The sequence below is a fragment of the Pieris rapae genome, chromosome 3 (assembly GCF_905147795.1).
Source record: "Pieris rapae chromosome 3, ilPieRapa1.1, whole genome shotgun sequence".
NCBI classification, from domain to species: Eukaryota; Metazoa; Arthropoda; class Insecta; order Lepidoptera; family Pieridae; genus Pieris; species Pieris rapae.
In genome coordinates, this window is record NC_059511.1 from 2,508,662 (window position 1) to 2,528,808 (window position 20,147).

General features: G+C 33.9%; 1 protein-coding gene across 1 annotated transcript in view; it reads right to left on the reverse strand.

Annotated features, from left to right (window-relative positions):
* Positions 1 to 20,147, reverse strand: part of LOC110991853 (follistatin) — a 29,011-nt gene that overhangs the window by 6,987 nt on the left and 1,877 nt on the right. Inside the window, exons 2-3 of the mRNA XM_022257396.2 lie at positions 11,820 to 12,011; positions 7,854 to 8,063 (exon numbers count right to left, since the gene is read on the reverse strand). Coding sequence (XP_022113088.1) covers positions 7,854 to 8,063; positions 11,820 to 12,011 — 402 coding nt within the window. The remainder of the gene's footprint in view (positions 1 to 7,853; positions 8,064 to 11,819; positions 12,012 to 20,147) is intronic.

The following is a 20,147-nucleotide window of genomic DNA, read 5'->3' on the forward strand; positions in this document are numbered from 1 at the left end:
CTAAAATGTTGTGTATAGAGAAAATTCAGGTGTTGAATTACAGGCCGGCAACGCATTTGCGAGTCTTCTGACAAGGTGAGTGTCCATGGGCGACCGTATCGTTTATGAGCTCTTGCCCGTTTGCCTACTGCGACTTAAAAAAACATTGGACTGAAATGTTGGTACAAAAATAGTAATTCCTAAATTTAAGTAACGTAATAAGCACAAGGACCATAGCAATAACGAATCGAAACATGATACGCGAACATAAATTTCAACCAATAAAGGCCACATTTAAACCACTGAACATTCGTAACCGAGTCATTAGCTTACACGAATTGCGAAGTTGCCTTTCCTAGACTTACACAATTACACATTTGTTGTAAGCATTCGTTTCGAAATGGTTTACCGTACGAATATTTGTCAAAACGCCACGTCTCCCACGCAAACTGTAAATATAAATTACAAATACAAATACTGAATCGTTTGTTCCCAATAATATTCTTTCATAGCTTTGTACGAATGTGAAGTTATAGTCCAAAACAGTTTTTCTTGTGTAAATTTACTAACATTAAATTAAGGGCTGTGTTAACCTGGTGGACATAGCGTGCTACTCTCATACCTGAGGTGGTAGGTTCGATCCCCGGCTGCACACCAATGTATTTCTATGCGGATTTAACGTTCGCTCGAACGGTGAATTAAAACATCGTGAAAAGAAACTTTCATACATTTAAAAGGATTTTCAGAATAAGAACTTCATCAGGAACCTTTAACACTCTTCGATTTCAGGCTATGGATTCGACGTGGAATTTTTATATTTATAAGACGTATTTTATATATTTATGGCATCTTGATAATATAATAAATTATATATAAGTTCGTGATAAAGTTAACCGAGGTTAAAGACGTCTAAGTTACGTAAAAAGGTTCTTCATGCATACATATAAGTATCAAAATTAATTTCTTTATCAAGTGGAATACTGATACAATCAATAAATTCAAGTTCTTGTTATTCAAACAACGAATCGGCAATATCACACGGTAAACATCTGTAGACAGGCGATATTAGGGTCTTCGAACACATGTGCAAGCTAGAAAAACTACACAACTAATAAACGAGACAAATAATAGTTTTTTTATAGAACAGGAGGAAAAAGGGCAGGAGGCTCACCTGATGTTAAGTGATACCGCCGCCCATGGACACTCTCAATGCCAGAGGGATCGCGAGTGCGTTGCCGGCCTTTTAAGAATTGGTACGCTCTTTTCTTGAAGGACCCTAAGTCGAATTGGTTCGGAAATAAAAAATAAAAAAAATAATAGTTTAATTAGTATTTGAAATCTTTCTTTATTTCTTTTGAATTTTATTAACGATTTAACCGCAAATTTATTATAAAATATACGTGAGTCGAGAGAAACACAATAATTTGCTCCTGATCTATAGAAACATCTGAAAGTGCCTAATGAAACGAAACAGCACTGTGGCTACAAAAAACGTAAACATTAGCCTTCTTGACTATGTTAGCCTTATAAAATAATTAAAAATCACAGTAGGAGTCAGAGTTGACGCTTTATGCTCTAATATCTTAGTAAGATCCCGTGAAAAAAAATTGGCGAATAAAAAGAGGTGGTGGAGAGTTTATTGCCAGTTTTTCTCTTCCGTTCTACGCCCTTGATTTGAGAATTTTTGACGTTCATAAGTGTACATTATGTTACCTACATGAATAAATGTAATTTTGAATATTAATTTGAATGAAATCTAGGTTTGTTAGGCATTATTGTTCAATCCAGACCGATTAAAGAAAATATTCCAAAAAATCATTGGCACTATTATAACTTTTTAGTTCTAGGTTTCAGATTTCTGTATCTGTTTCAGTATTATTTGTCAATCTAATAAGGAAGTAGGTGATCAGCCTCTACCTGACGCCGTCAACTTTTTGATTCCACAGCAAGCTGGTTACAATGTTTACCTTCTTCATTCAAGCGAATTTTAAATGCGCACATAGAAAGTCAAAGCACAGCCAGGGAAGGTAATACTTTAATATCTATTATATGTAACTTTATAGTTTCATGTTATTGAATTCACATGTACCCTGTCTGCGGTGACGCTTATGCCGCTGCAACAATGTTGCCACACGTATCTGTTACTGGTTTGCACACGTTTTTCTGTGCGAGATGCAGGTGTTAATAATTTTAAACGACAGAATAAATTTAAATTTTCCTAAAACTGTCACTTTGCGTTGACAAGTTGGATAGCGGAACAGACATTGTTTAACATGTAACTATTTCCGGAGTTGCATTAAAAGATAAACTAAGTTTGCGAGTAGATTATTGGAAATTTTAATTCGGAATTTAAGACTTTGTTTCAAATCAATGTTTACGGTTTAAGATATTTTTAAAAATATTGCAACATTTACTTAGGTACATGAAAAACTACAATTACACAATAATACATTAATTTTATATTACAATAGTAATAAAAGTACAACAATAAGAAACAGAAGACTATAGAAATATAGCAATTACAAATATTATTTAAACAAACCTTTTACAAAACTCATTCGTACAATCGTTACTTGTTTTACTATCTTACAATTATGAAGTATTTACAATATTCTTAACCTACATAGTAATAATAATAATAAAACAAATAAAAAAGTTTGGTCCCTGTGACAGTGTACCTTTAACGCTGGCAGAATTTCCTCGCTGTATTGCGATACTTATTCCTTGAGCTAGCAAAGTAGGGGGGGGTCACCCCCCCTACAGGGGGGGGGGTTTATCTGGGGTCACCGGTACTATCAACCAGTCGCCAACTAAAATCTTTAATTAGCGCCTGTGCACTTGAACCCCATGCCCCAAGAGTCGCTAGTTGGAGCACTCTTATTTGAGCTGTTTATTATTTTCCGCCCGGTTTGCGGCCGCTTCCAGCTTTTGTGCTTGTCTGAGGGCTGCAAGCTTCCCAAAATAAATCCCGGCATATCCTTCAAGGGATCAAAGACATCCCATCCGGCCGCTTGCCATCGTCTCTAGCGAATTGTAATCTAGCAATTAGTTTATACCAAGAAGAGTTGCTACGGAAGTTCGCAGTTACTTTGTAAAAAGCCGAATGTTATATATATTTAGGGGTGGACTACTCTTACCATCGTACATTTAGGACGATGAAAAATAAATGTTGTCCGATTCTCAGACATACCCAATATGCACACAAAATTTCATGAGAATCGGTCAAGCTGTTTCGGAGGAGTTTAACCACAAACACCGCGACACGAGAATTTCATATTTAAGATCTTATACGTTCGCCGAGTGTGTAAGGATAGTGTAGTATGTGAATAAATAAATAAATGTTTCTGTAAACACGTGTCTCGTTTCACACGAAAAAATAATGAAACGAAAAAAAAAATGATAGCAGTAGCAATTACTGCACATTCAGGCTGAGCTAAGCTCGCCAAACAGCCCGTGCTGACTTGTAAAGGCCCTTAAGGCCAACAGCGAGATTCCAAAAAAAAAAAAAGCAATTACTGCCGGAAACCTCATTGAAAACGTGTGATTTTAGCTTTAGTACCAGAGGTGGTTATTCTGTAACTCGGATGACATCCGTAAGGCAATTATGGAAACCGGCCCGCAACCAGTACTCCCCCGTCACTTATGTGAATGACTTGCGCAAAAAATGTTTTGCTTTCGCTGTTTGATTTATTTGAACCCTACAGTTTCACGCTCCGTACGATAAATGGACTATCCAAGAAAAAAATAATTTTAAATTCGAAGGAATAGGTATTTTTAAAGACACACTAATAAAACATACAGATAATACACGACATACAAAAACACAAAACAAAGCAAAACATAATTAAAATGTACCTTGTTCTTTTAAAAAAAATGTTATCTCTTTTTTATTTTTTTTTATAATATTCTTTTTTTTATTTGATTATTGTTATTTAATCTGAGATTGAAAACAATCTGTGGATTGTGGATTGTCGGACCATGACAGTCGTTCGATCTCCTATCTGGATCCCAATTCCCAAAAAATAATAACCAAACCCTACGAAGACAATCCATTTTTGGCGAGGAATAGAATTTAAGCTCTTCGCTCTTTGTCGTTTTGAGTTTACACTCATATTTGATAATCAGTATAAACCAAATCAAGTATATAAAACCGCACAAATAATATTAAAATATACATGTCTATGTTTAAAACATATCAAATAGCTTTTAATTATTTTGAAAACTGGTGTAAGTTAAAATTTGAAGAGGATATTGGCACAGTTGAACTGTCATTTTCATATAAACGTTTATCCGATCTACCATAGATAGCTCTTATTGACAGATGGCTATTACAATCCATCGATTGCCAATTTTGCCACACATTTATCAATATCTATAAGATATCTATCTCAGATGGTCAAAAATGAATTGAGATTGGTTATTGAGTTTGGGCGTTAAAGAGCATGCGCATATTACTGCATGGTAGGCCATTGCCGAGTGATAAAAATTACTCGAAAAAATTTGGAGTGTCTGTGATTTGACAAATTTTATTATTTTAAGTTTAAAACCAAATTAAACTTATTTCGGAGTTCTTATTAAAATACTTCAACTCCACAAAAACCAAAATGAATTCATAGTTGTTCCAATGAATGACTCTTGCTTTGTTATAAAATTATATCTTATTCCTCTTACGTTTAAGTACATTTTACATTATCAAGCTTTACATAGACACACCCATCGGCAAAAAATAAGTTGCAAGAGAGTGCATGTGCAGCGTAACCATTGTGTCGTGTCGTCTTCCAACAATGTTTTTCAGAAATACATATTGTATATACGCAATGTAAGACGGAAAAACATGGACGTCAATTTTAAAAATTTGCTTGTATTTGTATTTTGTAAATGATAATGATGAAAAAGATAATTATTTGATGAGAAATTTCTCTAATACACAAACTATTTTTTCCGCATTTAAACAGGCATAATGCATTTGCTACAGTATACGTTAAATAAATAAAAAAATAAAAAAAAATAATTACACTATCAACTACAAATTTAGGTTTTAATAGTTATTTCAAAATATTTCGCTTTTTTAATGAATATCCAACTCTGTAAGCAGCGTTTATTCCGTTGTATCTGTGAGGAATTCAGTATGGTTCTACGTCAATAGTCAATAGAGATATAAGAACGAACGATAGAATGGGAGTGTCCGGTCACCACTGGACAGGGATTAATGACTGAGCTCGGAGTGAATAAAACAAAACCCGCTCTTCCCTCCCTAGAAGACAGACCATAATTACTATGCTCCATTGATAGCTTCAACTCGATGTCTGATTAATAGCTACCATTAAAAACATCTTATACAAAACTCTTATAGACACGACGATATTGCACTATAATTTAATGCAAAAAACATATTGAAATATCTAGATTCAAGATGTGGGAGACCGCAACGAGATCGCATTAAGTAAATGGCGCTATTGTGGTGATGATTGCTAAGTTTTGCAGCGATGACTCTCGGGAATGAAACTCAGGTTTGACAGCGGCTGTCATCTTGACATTTCGGAATGAAAGGACTCGATCAACGGTCTTTTTGTCGGATATGCGGTCATTAACAGCTATGCACTTTGCATCAAGGTGTACGGGGGAATAATGCATTTTCGCGGAAACGCAGTTAATGCGGCCGCGTGTTCGCAGAATATAAGACGGTCTAGGCTTAATGAAGTTTCCCTTAATCGCATATATTAGGTCATTACATATGGAGACTGAAACGGCAATTCAATTTGGCGTTTTAGTTTTTTTCTTTGCGTCACTCTATTTATAAATTGGACAACATGAAATTTTGCGTTATTTACGAGTACAAGTGCCACCGTGGCACCAGTACTGCATAAACGGCTCGAAGAATTAATTATGTGTATGGCGGGGGTGTCGCAAAAGAAAACACAGGTAAGATAATAGTTTTCAACGTTTTCGTTCTGGAAAATTAGACCTGCGGACAAGCCACTACGGCCGGAGACCAATGTTGATAACGAAGAACTGTTTAATAAACATTTATTCTTCAGCAATTAAATCCCGTGGTACTATAACAGTCATGATCTCAGATTTCTGTATCTCATTCTTTTCTAAGAGGGAAGTAAATTATCAGCTTTCCGTGCCTGAATTGCAAAAGTTTGCCGATATCCCCAAGTGGTTTTTTTTTACCGTACTAGCGAGAGTCTTATTCAAAGCACTAAACACTTAAATACTTACCTATTTACAGTTACGTTTATACGGTAAAGAAAGACTACAAAATAACCGACTATTACATCGATATTAATGATCAGTGAAATCTAAAGCTATCAAAGCCAAGAATAACAATCTAAGTACCACGTCCGTAGATGTATCGGGAACTCAAAATGGTTCACCAGAAACGGCACGTTAAGAATGATAGATGTTGTTGCTAGGAGAACGGTTAGACTATGAATAATTCTAATAATTAATACGTCTCGCGGCACTTGTCTCTATGTGCGATTATGATTTATAAACGAAGAAATGAATTAACTTCGGTTACGACTATCAGTTTATTGCGTTCAGTTTAATTTATTGGACATTAAGATAGCAGGTAAAAGGAATTCGACATAAGCTCTGATTGTAGCTGATAATAGAGGTCATATAACCCTTGTGTAGTTTAAAACAGCCCTAAATAATTAAATGAATTTTATTTTTGTTTAGGAATAAAATGTTATAAACCTTTTTCTTAGGTCTGTTTTACGATCATTTGTCAATTTAATAGGTTTCCCTCCAAACTCCTCCATTCCCTCCAACGACATACGCCGATGACATTTTGAGTCTAAGGCGAGTCGGTTTCATCACGATGTTTTCGTTCACCCTTCGAGTGAATGTTAAATGTGTAGGAAGCCCATTGGTGCACAGCCGGGGATCGAACCTACGACCTCAGCATGTAAGTCCCAGGCTAAAGCCACTAGGCCAAAGGCACGAAAATAAAATGTTATAAAGTAATGTATGAACGGAACACCCGAAAATAGCAAGATTTTCTCTGTTTATTGTAATCTTTTCGTTTCGTATTTCGTATTGATTGTAATTTTTTTAAAGATTTTCTTTATAATTTTTCAACCTTAAGTGCCTGTAAGAATTTTAATTTTTACAGGCACTAAAGTTGAATCAGTCATTAATATTTTTTTAATGTAGATTTTCGAATAAAACTTTGGGCAGTTTGACATATTTTGTAGAGTATTTAGATAACTCATTCTGAGCCCAGAAGCATTCACTACAAAATTAAAACTGCTGTCCAATAGCGAAGTGAAATTCGCATAATAATGAAGTTCTCATGAAAAAATAAATTGTCATTTGGAGTAAAATTCTTTAAGTTTTATTTTGTGACAGAACATTTTACATTATATTACCGTTGCAATTTTTAAAATTTTTCCGAAATATGGTATATAGAACATATTCGTGTATAACAGTACTAGCCAATAACTTTGCTGACTAAATTGCGTATATATCCATTGGTGCACAGCCGGGATTCAAACATTGGTTAGTTAATTTCTCTTAAAAACCTAAAGTTTTTGACGATGAATACAGAATGCATTATACATTAAAAAATATTTTTAAAACTATGGTAACATTTGCCATACAATGAGAAATATATATTCCACAGTTTTCCATTTTATAAGTCCCTTCATTCCGTCCGGTTAAAAAAATGACAATAAAAACGCAAAGGAATTACAATAACCTTAACAAAGCTACGTCAATGGTTTCAACAAACTGCTGTTGAAGACATAACTGCCTTTACAAAAAGACTTCATTTTTGAAAGTAAATAAGAAGATAATGAGAGAAGAAAGAAGTAACCTAACATCTGTTGATACCTGTATTTATATGGAGTAGGCGAAGATCTTACCTCGACAGGGTCCAGGGTAATCCAACGTCAAATGCTTGGCTGGACGTCTACAGGCTCTTCGTCTGAGCCGGCAAAGGGATCGATAAGTCTTTCCATCACTTCCACAAACGGGACCTGCACGGCGGCATGTCGCTGCGCAGACGCATCTAGCTCTGCCACCTCTTACCACGCACCGCCTTCCCGCACCACATGACACACCGGCGCAGGATTCTGTACGAAATAAAAAAGAAATATTATAGAGTTAAACAGTGCTTCTTCTTTTCTATTGCGCTTAATATTTTCTCGCGAGCGTTCTGGTAATCTGTGTCTGTATCACTTACCATCAGATGCGCTGCCTGCGCATGTGCAGGAGGCATAAAAAATACAGTATCTATATTTATATCTGATAGAAATTTAGATTCTGATAATATTATCATATTGGCTGTCAAAAACTATCGGATTTCAGAAATTATTTCACCATAAGAATGGCAATATGCCATTTTGTTTGATATTTTTAAAATTCATATCTGAAATGAAGCCTATACAAGAAAAAGTATACACGTAAATTCAATATTGTTTAACAAAATAAAATTATAAAGCGTGAATTTTATAACATATCAAGGCTTACGATTAATTAAAATGTTATGTTATATTTATTTACACAAAACCTAAACCTTCATACATCTGTAATAAAACAAAACATATATACGAGTCACGATTTCCTCGTATTATAGTACAATCGGAATGCACATAGGTTTTATTTACGTAAATTACAATTCAATATTTCATTCAGTGATTGTATAGTCGTAGTTCTTTTTATTTGATAACAACGGTTTCGATTACAATGTAATTTTATATTTAGTTACATAAACATATTCTGTACCTTTTTATAACTAAATAAACAAAACACTATCGTCTTCGTATAATCTGTGCTATTTCCCCGTACAATAAAACATTTACAGCTGAATGACCGCAAAATGGAGCAGTTTACGGATTATTCTCCAAGTCCTCTCATTACTTGAATAGAGCTTTCCCCATCACCGGTTCTTAATAAGCTATTGTTGAAAAAGCGATTTGTATAGTTGAATACAGTTTCAGGACACGTGTGACTTATTGAGGTTCAGATGTTCATATGGGTTTTTATTGGCTAGTCTGTGTTGTGGTCGTAGAATTTAAAATACATATTTTTTATAGTTTTAGATTGTATACTTAGGGCCTGTTTCACAATGTATGGATAAAGTGCCAAATAGCTATGCAACACATAAATTATTCGAAAGATAAAAGTTCCAAATAAGATACTTCGCATTTCATGACATATAGCGCTATCTGACAGTCATGAAACGCAAAAATACTATTTAACCTACCAATAAGTAATAAATAGCTTATTTGGAACTTATCCGGACATTGTGAACCAGGCCCTTAAAGTATTGCGAAAAGGTTTGACGCGTTAAATAGTGAATTAGGACATCATTTTATTACTGTTTTGTATTTTATACTAGCTAAACCTATAGAAAAATCCAAAAAATACTAAAAGATTAAAACTTGGTGTCTAAAGACCTCTGCCACAGTACAAAGTTAAAAACCAATTGCCACAAAAAACGACTCGAAAGTAGGGACAAAAAAAGTTTTTATACTTTATAATTAAACCTACAGGTTGGCTAAAAATACCTTTTAAGGGCTACTCTTGCAATTTTCGGGTGTTATTTTAAGATTTCAAGGTAAATTAATAAGGTCCGAACAACATATGAGGTACTAAGAACGGTTGGTTTACATTTGACGTTTGATTAAGATATATAAAATGTTTATTTCCCTTGGTCACGGCTGTACCGATTTCGCTAATTCTTTCTTTGTTGTGTTTGTTATTTTCAGGAGAAGTTTCTTATGAACGCGGAAATTAAAAAATTTATGACGGATGTATGTGTTTGACATAGCATTGACAGAATGCGTGCTGCAAATTTCGTCAGAGGACGTAAGAGTTATTATGTTTATAAAATATATACAAAATAATAATCAATAAATTTATTTAAAAAAAGGTAAATTATGTAATAGACTATACTTATAACTAGATCTGCAATTGTGATGTAGTGACATCAAAAAACAAGAAAATGTATGAGCTGATATGTAAGTATATAATATGCAATTGCTGAACGCGTGTATGAACTCCTCTTAAACGGCTGGATGTTTTTTTTATTGTATGCGTTATTTGAATGGTTTTTTTTGTAGGTAGGCGTTAGGGAGGCGCCCCGGATGGTTAATATTCAAAAATCACGCCGCAGATGGCGCTGCATTCGGTACTTTGTCTATACTAATATTATAAAGAGGAAAGGTTTGATTTTTTGTTTGTTTGTTTGTTTGTATGAATTGAATAGGCTCCGAAACTACTTGGCAGATTTGAAAAATTCTTTCACTGTTGGAAAGCTACATCATTCCTGAGTGAGATAGGCTATATTTCATTTTCAAAAAAAATAGGCATCCTTACTAAAATTACGATAACATTAACATTTGTTTATTATTTGATACAATTCTAACAGATGGCGCTGAGTTAAAGGTAGTTTAGTTTAGGTCCGTGTCGTGGTACCAACGTTTCACATAAGTTCTCCTACGGTTTCCCTTGATTAATTTACTACTATGTAATATAACAAAAACCTTAGCCACAGCAACGCTTGGCCGAGTCTGCTAGTTAAATATAATCATCGCTTGAAATGTCATGCTTTTTTTTTATAGAACAGGGGGCAAACGGCAGGAGGCTCATCTGATGTTAAGTGATACCGCCGCCCATGGACACTCAATGTCAGAGGGCTCGCGAGTTGCTAGTTAAGTATATTTTTGAAAAATGTCTAAACACAGGTGCAGAAACTTTTAAAGCAAATCTCCGATACGAGAAGGGATTTCAAGAACAGGACCGAAGCAGGCCTCATAGAATCGTTAAGGAAATCGAATAACTTTTAAATAATCAATTAATACAATTCCATTAGGCAGGTTTTTATGAATTCGTAAAGTTTAATCAAAGCGCCGGGAATATAAATTTAAATGCAAATTATCTCTTCAACTTTTCGTATTCATTAGTTAAAGATAAAGTTACTTGATTTTCATGTTTCACGATTAACATTTTTCCGTTTTTTAATACGAATATTTAGTGGCAAAATTTTACCATCGAATGTATTCCTATAACGTACTAGGTTAATTACACTCATAGAAAATTTCGAAAACTCGCGCACACCGTGAGTCATTCAAAAAGCGTGAATAATAAAAATAAATAACACACATAAATCAAGATCAGAGTTTGTAGTGTCACACACACACACTTTATGATGACTACACACATCATTAAGTCATGAGTGACACTATAGGTTTGGGAGAGATACCATCTGAATACATATAATACAATACTAATAATATTTAGTGAAATTACAATATAACGATAACGTATGCAAATGTTTAATTATACATTCAATGAACTGTTTGTTTTCAATAAAATGAAAATACAGGCTATGTATATTTAAATAAATAAAATCAATCAACTTCGAAATTATATTGTTTACATTAAATGTGAAATTTCCTGTACATTGTTCACTCATCTTTTTTTTTAATAATTGTGGCTTGAGAACGGACACAATTATTATTTGTTCTGTTTTACTACAATATTTTACCTTCCCGTTTGAACATATCATTCTCTTAATGAGGTTCAAGTTTTAATTTAGCTTTAGTTATTATTATATTTCTAGTTGACACGAGTCTTAAAAGAGGTTTTTTATAATAAAATGATTCTAATTAAAATAATAATAATTTATTTTTTCCAGGATATCTTGTAATTATGTATATACACTTTGCTACTTCAGAGGTTCTCTTAACATATCGTCAATAAGCCACGTAATACCAGAAGTTTAATAATTAATCTCTGGCATTGAGTGTCCATGTTCTGTGGCAACACTTAAGATCAGCTTCCTGCCCGTTTGCCCCCATTCTATAAAAAGCATGTTTTCTTACCAGCACAAGCAGTACAGGGTACGCCACCAGACAGTGCCTTGTAGAAGAATATCTCGCCACTGTCCAGGTCTCGTGGACTCCATGCTGCAGGAGCTCTGGCCCCGCCCGCACAACATTCCGCCCTTCCCACGCGAAGCGCCGCCACAGAGGTACATCTACCGCCACGTTCCATTCCGGTCCAACAAATCCCGGCTGAAAGTAGAGACTATTTAAAACGTAATAATAATAATAATATAATAATATATTTATTTTATTTCTCACAAAAACATATACAATAATTGTCATTCTTATTTGGATCACTGCTATTGCTTAAGTGAGACTGATGCCTGTTAAAGGTTGTGCACCTGTGTTTCAGGTCATCAGGCCTCCACCACTTCGGATCGACAAAATGATTATATGTAAAGAATAGACAATTATATTAATTATAAGGACACCACATGGTGTATGTGTATGTGTGTGTTTGTGTATGTGTGTGTCTGTGTATGTGTGTGTTCTGAATAATTGACGTAAAAATATTGCACAATTAACAAAAAACGTGTTCATGTAGAATAAATACTTTCGATTTTAATATAATATAATAATAATATAATAATAAGTCTTTATTCATTTAAGTTGGTACATCTTTCTTTTCATAGTGTAAGATTTGGGAACCCTTTTAAGTAAATATACCTGTGTTAGGGTTCCCAGCTCTTCCATAACAAACTTTTTAAACAACAAGCTTCTTTAAAAAAGGTTTTTATAATTAAAATTAAACCCGTCACATGAACGATCAATATTTTAATAGTCCATAGACTTAACAGACTATACAACTGCAGTTTCGTGACATATATTACACTTAGGTACGCCAATAAAGGTCGTAATATCTCAAGACTTATTCCAGCTTACATTTAAAATAGGAACGCTAGTCGCTAACAAAAGAATAAATGCTTTCGATTAGTCAAACAATGAAATAGGAAATGTAAAAGGGGAACCGAACAAAGTCAATAAACTTATAATTTATAGAGTTTAAGAGCTCTCGAGGGCTACGCTATGTACTGATTGTTTTTAATCACAGTTTCGTTAATAACGTGCCAGACAAATTTATTTAAGATTGCTAACGTCCTTAATACAATGTATGTTTAATTTCATGCCAGCATTTCTATGAAAAAAAACCAAAGATATTTAATTCCAGATTGTTTTCATTTTAAGCGTTTTTAATGGCAGTGTTTTACCACTACGAGGTGGAACGGCGCTCACCAATGTGAGGTCAAAAAGTCGGCAACGCACTTGCGAACCCTCAGGCAATGTGTGTATGGGCGGCGGGCGGTATCACTTAACATCAGGCCTCCTGTCAGTTTGGTACATAAAAAAATGCTTTAAATACTACCTTACTCGGTCTTATGGTTCAAGTAAACGAATATTCCTTAAACGGAATCCGCCCAAAAAATAAGCAACAAATGAAAATAACTTTCGCAACAGCTCATCAAATTGTCAGTCAAAAACCTTCATCTCGATTCAGACTGGCCATAAAAGTGCAACATTTACAATACAGGAACGATGTATGTATATGTCCATATTCAGCATGGGTCGGGATACTCGTTCCAAAGTTCACAAGATGCGTATGGGATTCCTGAGTGAGTCACGACTCGCGAGTTCGCTAGACGTTCGGCAGACGCTATTTTTCATATCGTCTCCTACACGGTCAACCAGTCCATTTTTCCTCTTAAGCGCGTTAATTTTAAAATATTCAAACGGCTGTAATTCATTTCAGCTTAACACGAACCGAGAATTTACACTTTAATTTTTTTTTTGCGAGCACCGACGCAATGTCTTTTGGTCGTTAACAAATATGTATTTTTGAATTATTTGTTTTCAGAGCACTCTAAATTCTTTTAGCTTTCATCTGTTATTCATAGTGACCGTATGGTTTTGGTGTTTATTAAATTAATGTTATCTATATCTCTAGTACGAGGACGTAAGCCCACATCATATATTATGGTATAGCTAGAGTACATTTTACAGACTATATTTTCAAAATACATGACAATTATGGTGCAGACAATTAAAAAGTATTTTTTTTAACTTACAATTTAAATTTTGCTTAATAATAAGCGATGGCAAAGTAGTGGATTAGGTAGCAGATTGCCAATTAGTAATGCTTCTAAAATTGATCAACCCACCAATAATACTGACGCAGTTGATACAACATTGTAACAGAGTTATCGGTAGATATATAGGTATATGTTGTATGGTATTTCGAAACCTGACTGGAGCTCGATACGCTGACCAGTCACCAGACGTGATTTTTTTTACATTCAGGGCATGCATCCTGAATGGGCATTTATTTTTGTTTAAACTTACCTGTTGTATTTGTGATCAGCGGTAAAAATGTAAATGAAACAGAATAATGATTTTGATGCCACGACATGCGGGCGTTGACTCGACACACACCTGAACGTATCAAACTGTTATTATTATTATACAGGAAAAAATAATATGAAATGACAAACGCCGCGAAAATATACTATAGATACTAAAAATATTGACGTCATATTTAAAGCCGTATTGCGAAACTAAATTCTTAGCTAGTTCCGTCATATGGCGCCAATTTCGGCTCCGATGCGGATCTCAAACACATGCCTAAAATTTTTTGCCTTGACGCTTTAAAAATACGAACTATGAACGTTTTTTTTTTGTTTATTAATTACATACAAAAACTGAATGGAATTTAATTATCTATTTGAATAACATACTTAATAAATATTTGATTGATCATAACTAAGATTGTTAAAAGTATAGGTATATAACGTATTGTCTTGTGAAAGATTAAATGTCAGTTGAGTTTTAATGTCAACGTCAACTTTTTGTTTTGAAATTGACACTGGACAACGTACAACTTTACATAATTTATCGTAATGTAGTAAATTAAAATTATTTAATAGCTACGTTTTACTACACTTTTCGATAAGACAAAAATTTGCACAGATAAAAAAATCATCACCATCTATACCAAGAATAAAACAAATATAGAAAACATGTCACAGATTCAGGTATAAACGTATTCGTTTGCTGCTTTTATATAAATAGAGCAAAAGTAATGGCATTTCTGTCCACTACTCCGTTATTTGTGGCCACATGAATGGTCCGAAAATAGACATACAAAATAATACGCTCCGTTTGTTTTGATTCTGTGGCAATATTAATATGTCACCGCCTGGTCACGTCAAAATATGTGGATCTCCAAAATAAACTACTGACATCCAGTTTTCAGTGAAATCACAATATTATGCATTTACTCAATGAGGAAACAAATATATGCGCCAATCAAAGTATAATTATAAGAACATCTTTGAAACTGAAAATCTTTTACGCAATAAATAATGCTATACTTCCAGAATGTATCCCATGCCCAGATTATGTTAATTTTTTCTTTGTTACTAAAATTTAATGATTAAAATGTGAAGCGATGAATACCTGTCATTTAGTGTTACCCAAGGTGTCCACAGTAATTAAATATCGGGGAACGTACAATTTTATAACCCAAATGTTATAAATTAATTCAATAAAACATATGACATTCACTAATAACGTTTTAATTACATCGCAACAAAAAAAACAGTCTCAACTTTACAGGCTTAAATGAGTCATATAAGTTTTTTTTGTCTCTCAACGCTTTGGTCGTGTGTTCAAACCCTGACAATGAACTAATTTATGTAACATATGTAAGCAGCGTCACAAAGGTGACTCAAAAATCGAAGACATGTAAGGCAAAAATGTCTGGCTCACCTACTTTTAAATAACAATAAAAAAAACAAATGCCATTCGATATGTATGTAGTGCTATAATGACAGTAATTTTTATTTTATCTAGAACACGTGGACTGCCTATTTAGATCCCTACGGCATGTTTCTTATTAGAGGTTAGTAAATACACTCTGACCCAACGATGTCTTAAGTCTGAAATAGGTTTTTGGGTCAGACAAGGGACACAGACAAATGCAAGTCTGGGTCAAAAGTAAGGGAGGCTTATTTAAAATTGTGATTGTCTGGTAGCCTTCAGCCGACCTACTTTTCCTTTGAAGGACATATTTAAGCAGGTGTCTGGAGGAATTTTGCATAATACTATAAAACCCTGTCTAGCCGTTTCATTATAATATTGAATTAATTGCTTCTGAAACTGATTTTACGACGAAAAATTTTACATAAATTATCCTAAAAGGATATAAAAATTACATATATAGTAAGGAAAGATTTTATTTCATTATGTGTTGAAGATAAGTCGAAATTAGCCGGTAGAGGAGCAACGTATTCTCAGTTCTGTACGTTGAAACTTACATCAATAGATAATTTTATCAATCATTAGGTATATATAAAAACATTAAACAATTGCAGCGAATCGAATATATTATATAATTTAAAAATTGAGTATTTTCTGAAATGTTATATATTGTATATATTTATTACGATCTTATATATGTTTATTAATATTATAGAGGCGGCCTAATAATGAGTGGCAAATAGTTAATTTAAATATAATTAATCGGTAAACGATACAAAGTGATTGACGTGAATTGAAGTGAGAGACGGAGAAATACGTCCATAAAAGCATACAAAAGGCTAAATATATAAATATACTCAAATATCTATGAAACAACATCTTTAGGTGGTAAACACGGCTGAGATATATTACTGAATGAAAATACTTACGAATAATATCACGTCAAATCCTTGCCGAAGAATTTAAAGTTTTACGTAACAATTACGATCCGTTTTTAGAATTTAAAGATTGTTTTGTGTATGGGAAACTCGCGTGTTGATTTGAAATACTAAATGTATAGGAATTTCTGACAGAGTGCCAAAAATCTGATGAATAAGAATATGCAACAAATCATTGTTCTTTGACTAATTGATTGAAGTCGAAATTTTGAAGTTTTGTTTACCGTTTGGTATTCATCCTGTTTATCACGTAGAATATTTTTACATATAAGAAGTTATTAAAAAAATATTTAATCAATTACTATATAAAATTCGCAATATTGGTGTGTTTGATAAATTCAAAAAGGCAGTCAAAATTGCATGTTAGAATTAATACAGTTGACTAAAATTGAGACGGCTAATGGCGACGTGTATCTTGCTCGTATATATACATAATAATATTAAGTTTCTCATGAATTTTTTGTAATGAGTAATAAAGTTCTTTAAACATTAAACACCTATATCTAGTAGCATTACTTGCCAGTTCTTCTTGCACTATCTACGCCCTTGACTTGAGAACTGGTAGTAAATCTACATTTTCATTAATTTTCTATTGACGTTCATAAGACTATATATGAAGGCAAGTTATTTTGAGTTCGAGTTTTATATGCTTTCTCTATACTTCTGACTCTACAGATGATGGTGATGATGATGATGACTCATTCTCTCTAGTCCGTCAGCCGGCAAAGTTGCCGATCGACACAACACGATCTTCGAAGGTTCTCGGAAATCAAGAATCACTTTGGATCTTTACGCCAGCGGAGCAGCTAATTAAAGACCTGCTTTTACTTCATATAATGCTCCCGAAGTCTCCTGCAGGCTGTATTTGGGAATCCACCCACCAAACCCAGAGGAATGCCTCGTCAGGAGCCCAGGGATTTAACAAGAACAAATCTTACAGATTGTGGCTTTATCTAGGAAGGAATTTGTGCTCTTTCTTCAACCTAAAAGAAAGGCAGAGTACAACTGTTTGAAAATTACCACCGCCAGGCGATGTCTTGAGACCTGCTAACTTGTTTTTTTTTATTTCAATAGTAACTATTGTGACTGCACAATTTCATAATCTCCTGAGTGGTATGATCATTGACATCAATTCACTCGGCTATCTTATCTCGCGATATCGGAGTCTGAGTATCATCCAATTAACCACTTACGTACTTTGTAAAGGAAATATACCTTTGCCTACCAAGATATCGTTCAGTCAATTATAAACATGTATTTTGTATACTTTACCGTCTTGGCTTTTTAACTGTTATCGAGATGTTTTAAATTCAATAGTTCATTAATTTAGGAATTTTACGAGCTGTATATAGATAGTTGATAAAAATATGTTTTACGTAATGTATATTTTAGCAATTACTGAAATTGGTACATTTACGGAGTAATTAAAATAGCCAAATTGATCGTTGCAGCGAACAAGAAATAATTATTTAATTGAAGCGATATATTGACAGCGCAATTATGTCATTACTTGCCATATTATATGGTATTTAATTATTAATTTATACATTGCATTAAAAGTAGGTAACAAGCTTAGTATACATAATATATATATATATTTTGATTATGATCCTATTTATTATATAAACACGTTTTTTGTTGAACCTATTAAGGCTTCTAAGGAAACATATATTTCATTAAATATTGCAATCATTGGGATAATAAGTGTATAATTGTCTCTTTTTATCACAGGTTGATGACAATTTAACAGAAACAGACGTTATATGGTGACACGAACCTAGGGTAGATTTAAAGTCCCATAATAATATCTCAGCCAGAACTCAGCCAATCAGGCATCTTGTTTTGAAAACATGTTACCAAATTTCACGGAATTATTTGCACGCGTCTGCACATAAATCTCGGAGGTGATTGAATGCAGACGCAGTGTGCCCATGCGCATAATTCAAAAGCCCAGGAATCGCCGTTTGGCATGCAGACGGCCGCGTTCATTCCAAAGCAATAAACCCGTTAGCGACGTAGTATACATATCGTACAATTTGTATTGTAACATATGTCTGTGCTATATAAGAAGTTCTATATTCAACTGTCATAGGATGCGTTGGCATACCTTGGTACCATTAGAGCACAGGATGTGATAAACTTGTTAACTAACGCGTATAGCCAAACTGCTGGCGGTTCAGTAACGACACAGATTTGTAATTATTGGCATCGAACAAAGTGCCGACGTTTCAACGAAATTTGATATAGGTTATCGATATTTTGCGGCACATCACTAGCCCGCAGGTGACACGATCGTCTTGAAACACTGACTCGGCGCCGGACAACCGGGCGACCCAGCTTTTTGATATTTATTTACACATGCAAATGCCCGATTGATAACAATACAGTTTTGCATCGAAATGGTCAATCGCCATCGTGAATTGGAAATCGTTTGAATAAGAAATTTTGTAATGCAAGTCCGATAAAAATGACTGAATTTTTGTTTGTATTGCGACCTGAATGTATTGATGAAATTTTATATTAATCATCAAATTATGTTTATTTAGGACGTATACGTCATGTATAATTACCAACCTTAATATACATATCCATTGTATATGTATTATTATTATAAGTGTTATCTTAGTGGTTTCAACGAATCTATGAGTTTTTTCCTGGAGTCGTAGGTTCGATCCCCGGGTGTGCACCTGTCAGCCTATATGCGTGTTTAAGTATGAGTGATACGGTGAAGGAAAACATCGCAAGCATATAAGAAATGATCAGAGAACAAATACAGAAATCTGACACCCAGACCTAAACCTATGTATCCTCATAGGTATATAAGGCTAAACAGTAAATACCATTGCATTGTAAGCTGTTCTATGCAATAGCGTAAGAAAATTGTGTATAAAAAATTAAATACCGCCCGTATTGACTGAACTCATGTATTACTTGCTTCCGTTTAGTTTTTGCTACTGCAGTAGTGTAATTACAAGAAAATTGTTGGCGTTTTTTAATAAATAATTACAATGATATTTTATTATGAAATATACTTTACGCAAGTTCTTATTAAGGTAATGTATTAAGGTACATTTTCTGGTTCGTATTACAATTCTTTTTCGATGCCTGTCAACTATGTCAATTAATAAGAGAAAAATTAATTTGACAGCTCCTGACTATAGATAATAGGTATAAGACGTTTCATACACAATTTTTTACAGTATTTATTTTACTAAGTACTCTTATTTTTATATTTACAGGTAGAAGATTTGTATGGATAAAGTGCCAAATAGCTATGCAACACATAAATTATTCGATACAAGTTCCAAATAAGATACTTCACATTTCATGACATACAGCGCTATCTGACAGTCGTGAAACGCAAAAATACTGTTTATCCTACAAATAAGTAACAAATAGCTTATTTGGAACTTATCCGGACATTGTGAAACAGGCCCTTACTCTATCAGCTATATTGTATTCCTATAGATTTACGAGTACTTATGAACTGGACAATCAAAGTGAAATAGTGTAAGCGTTGGTCTGGCTACTCTAACGGATGTTTTGCAGACAGTCGCCGCGGCCGCCTAGATATTTACTTTTAATACGCTCATACAGGCGCTAACTACCACTAATTTCACTCAAATATTCACCA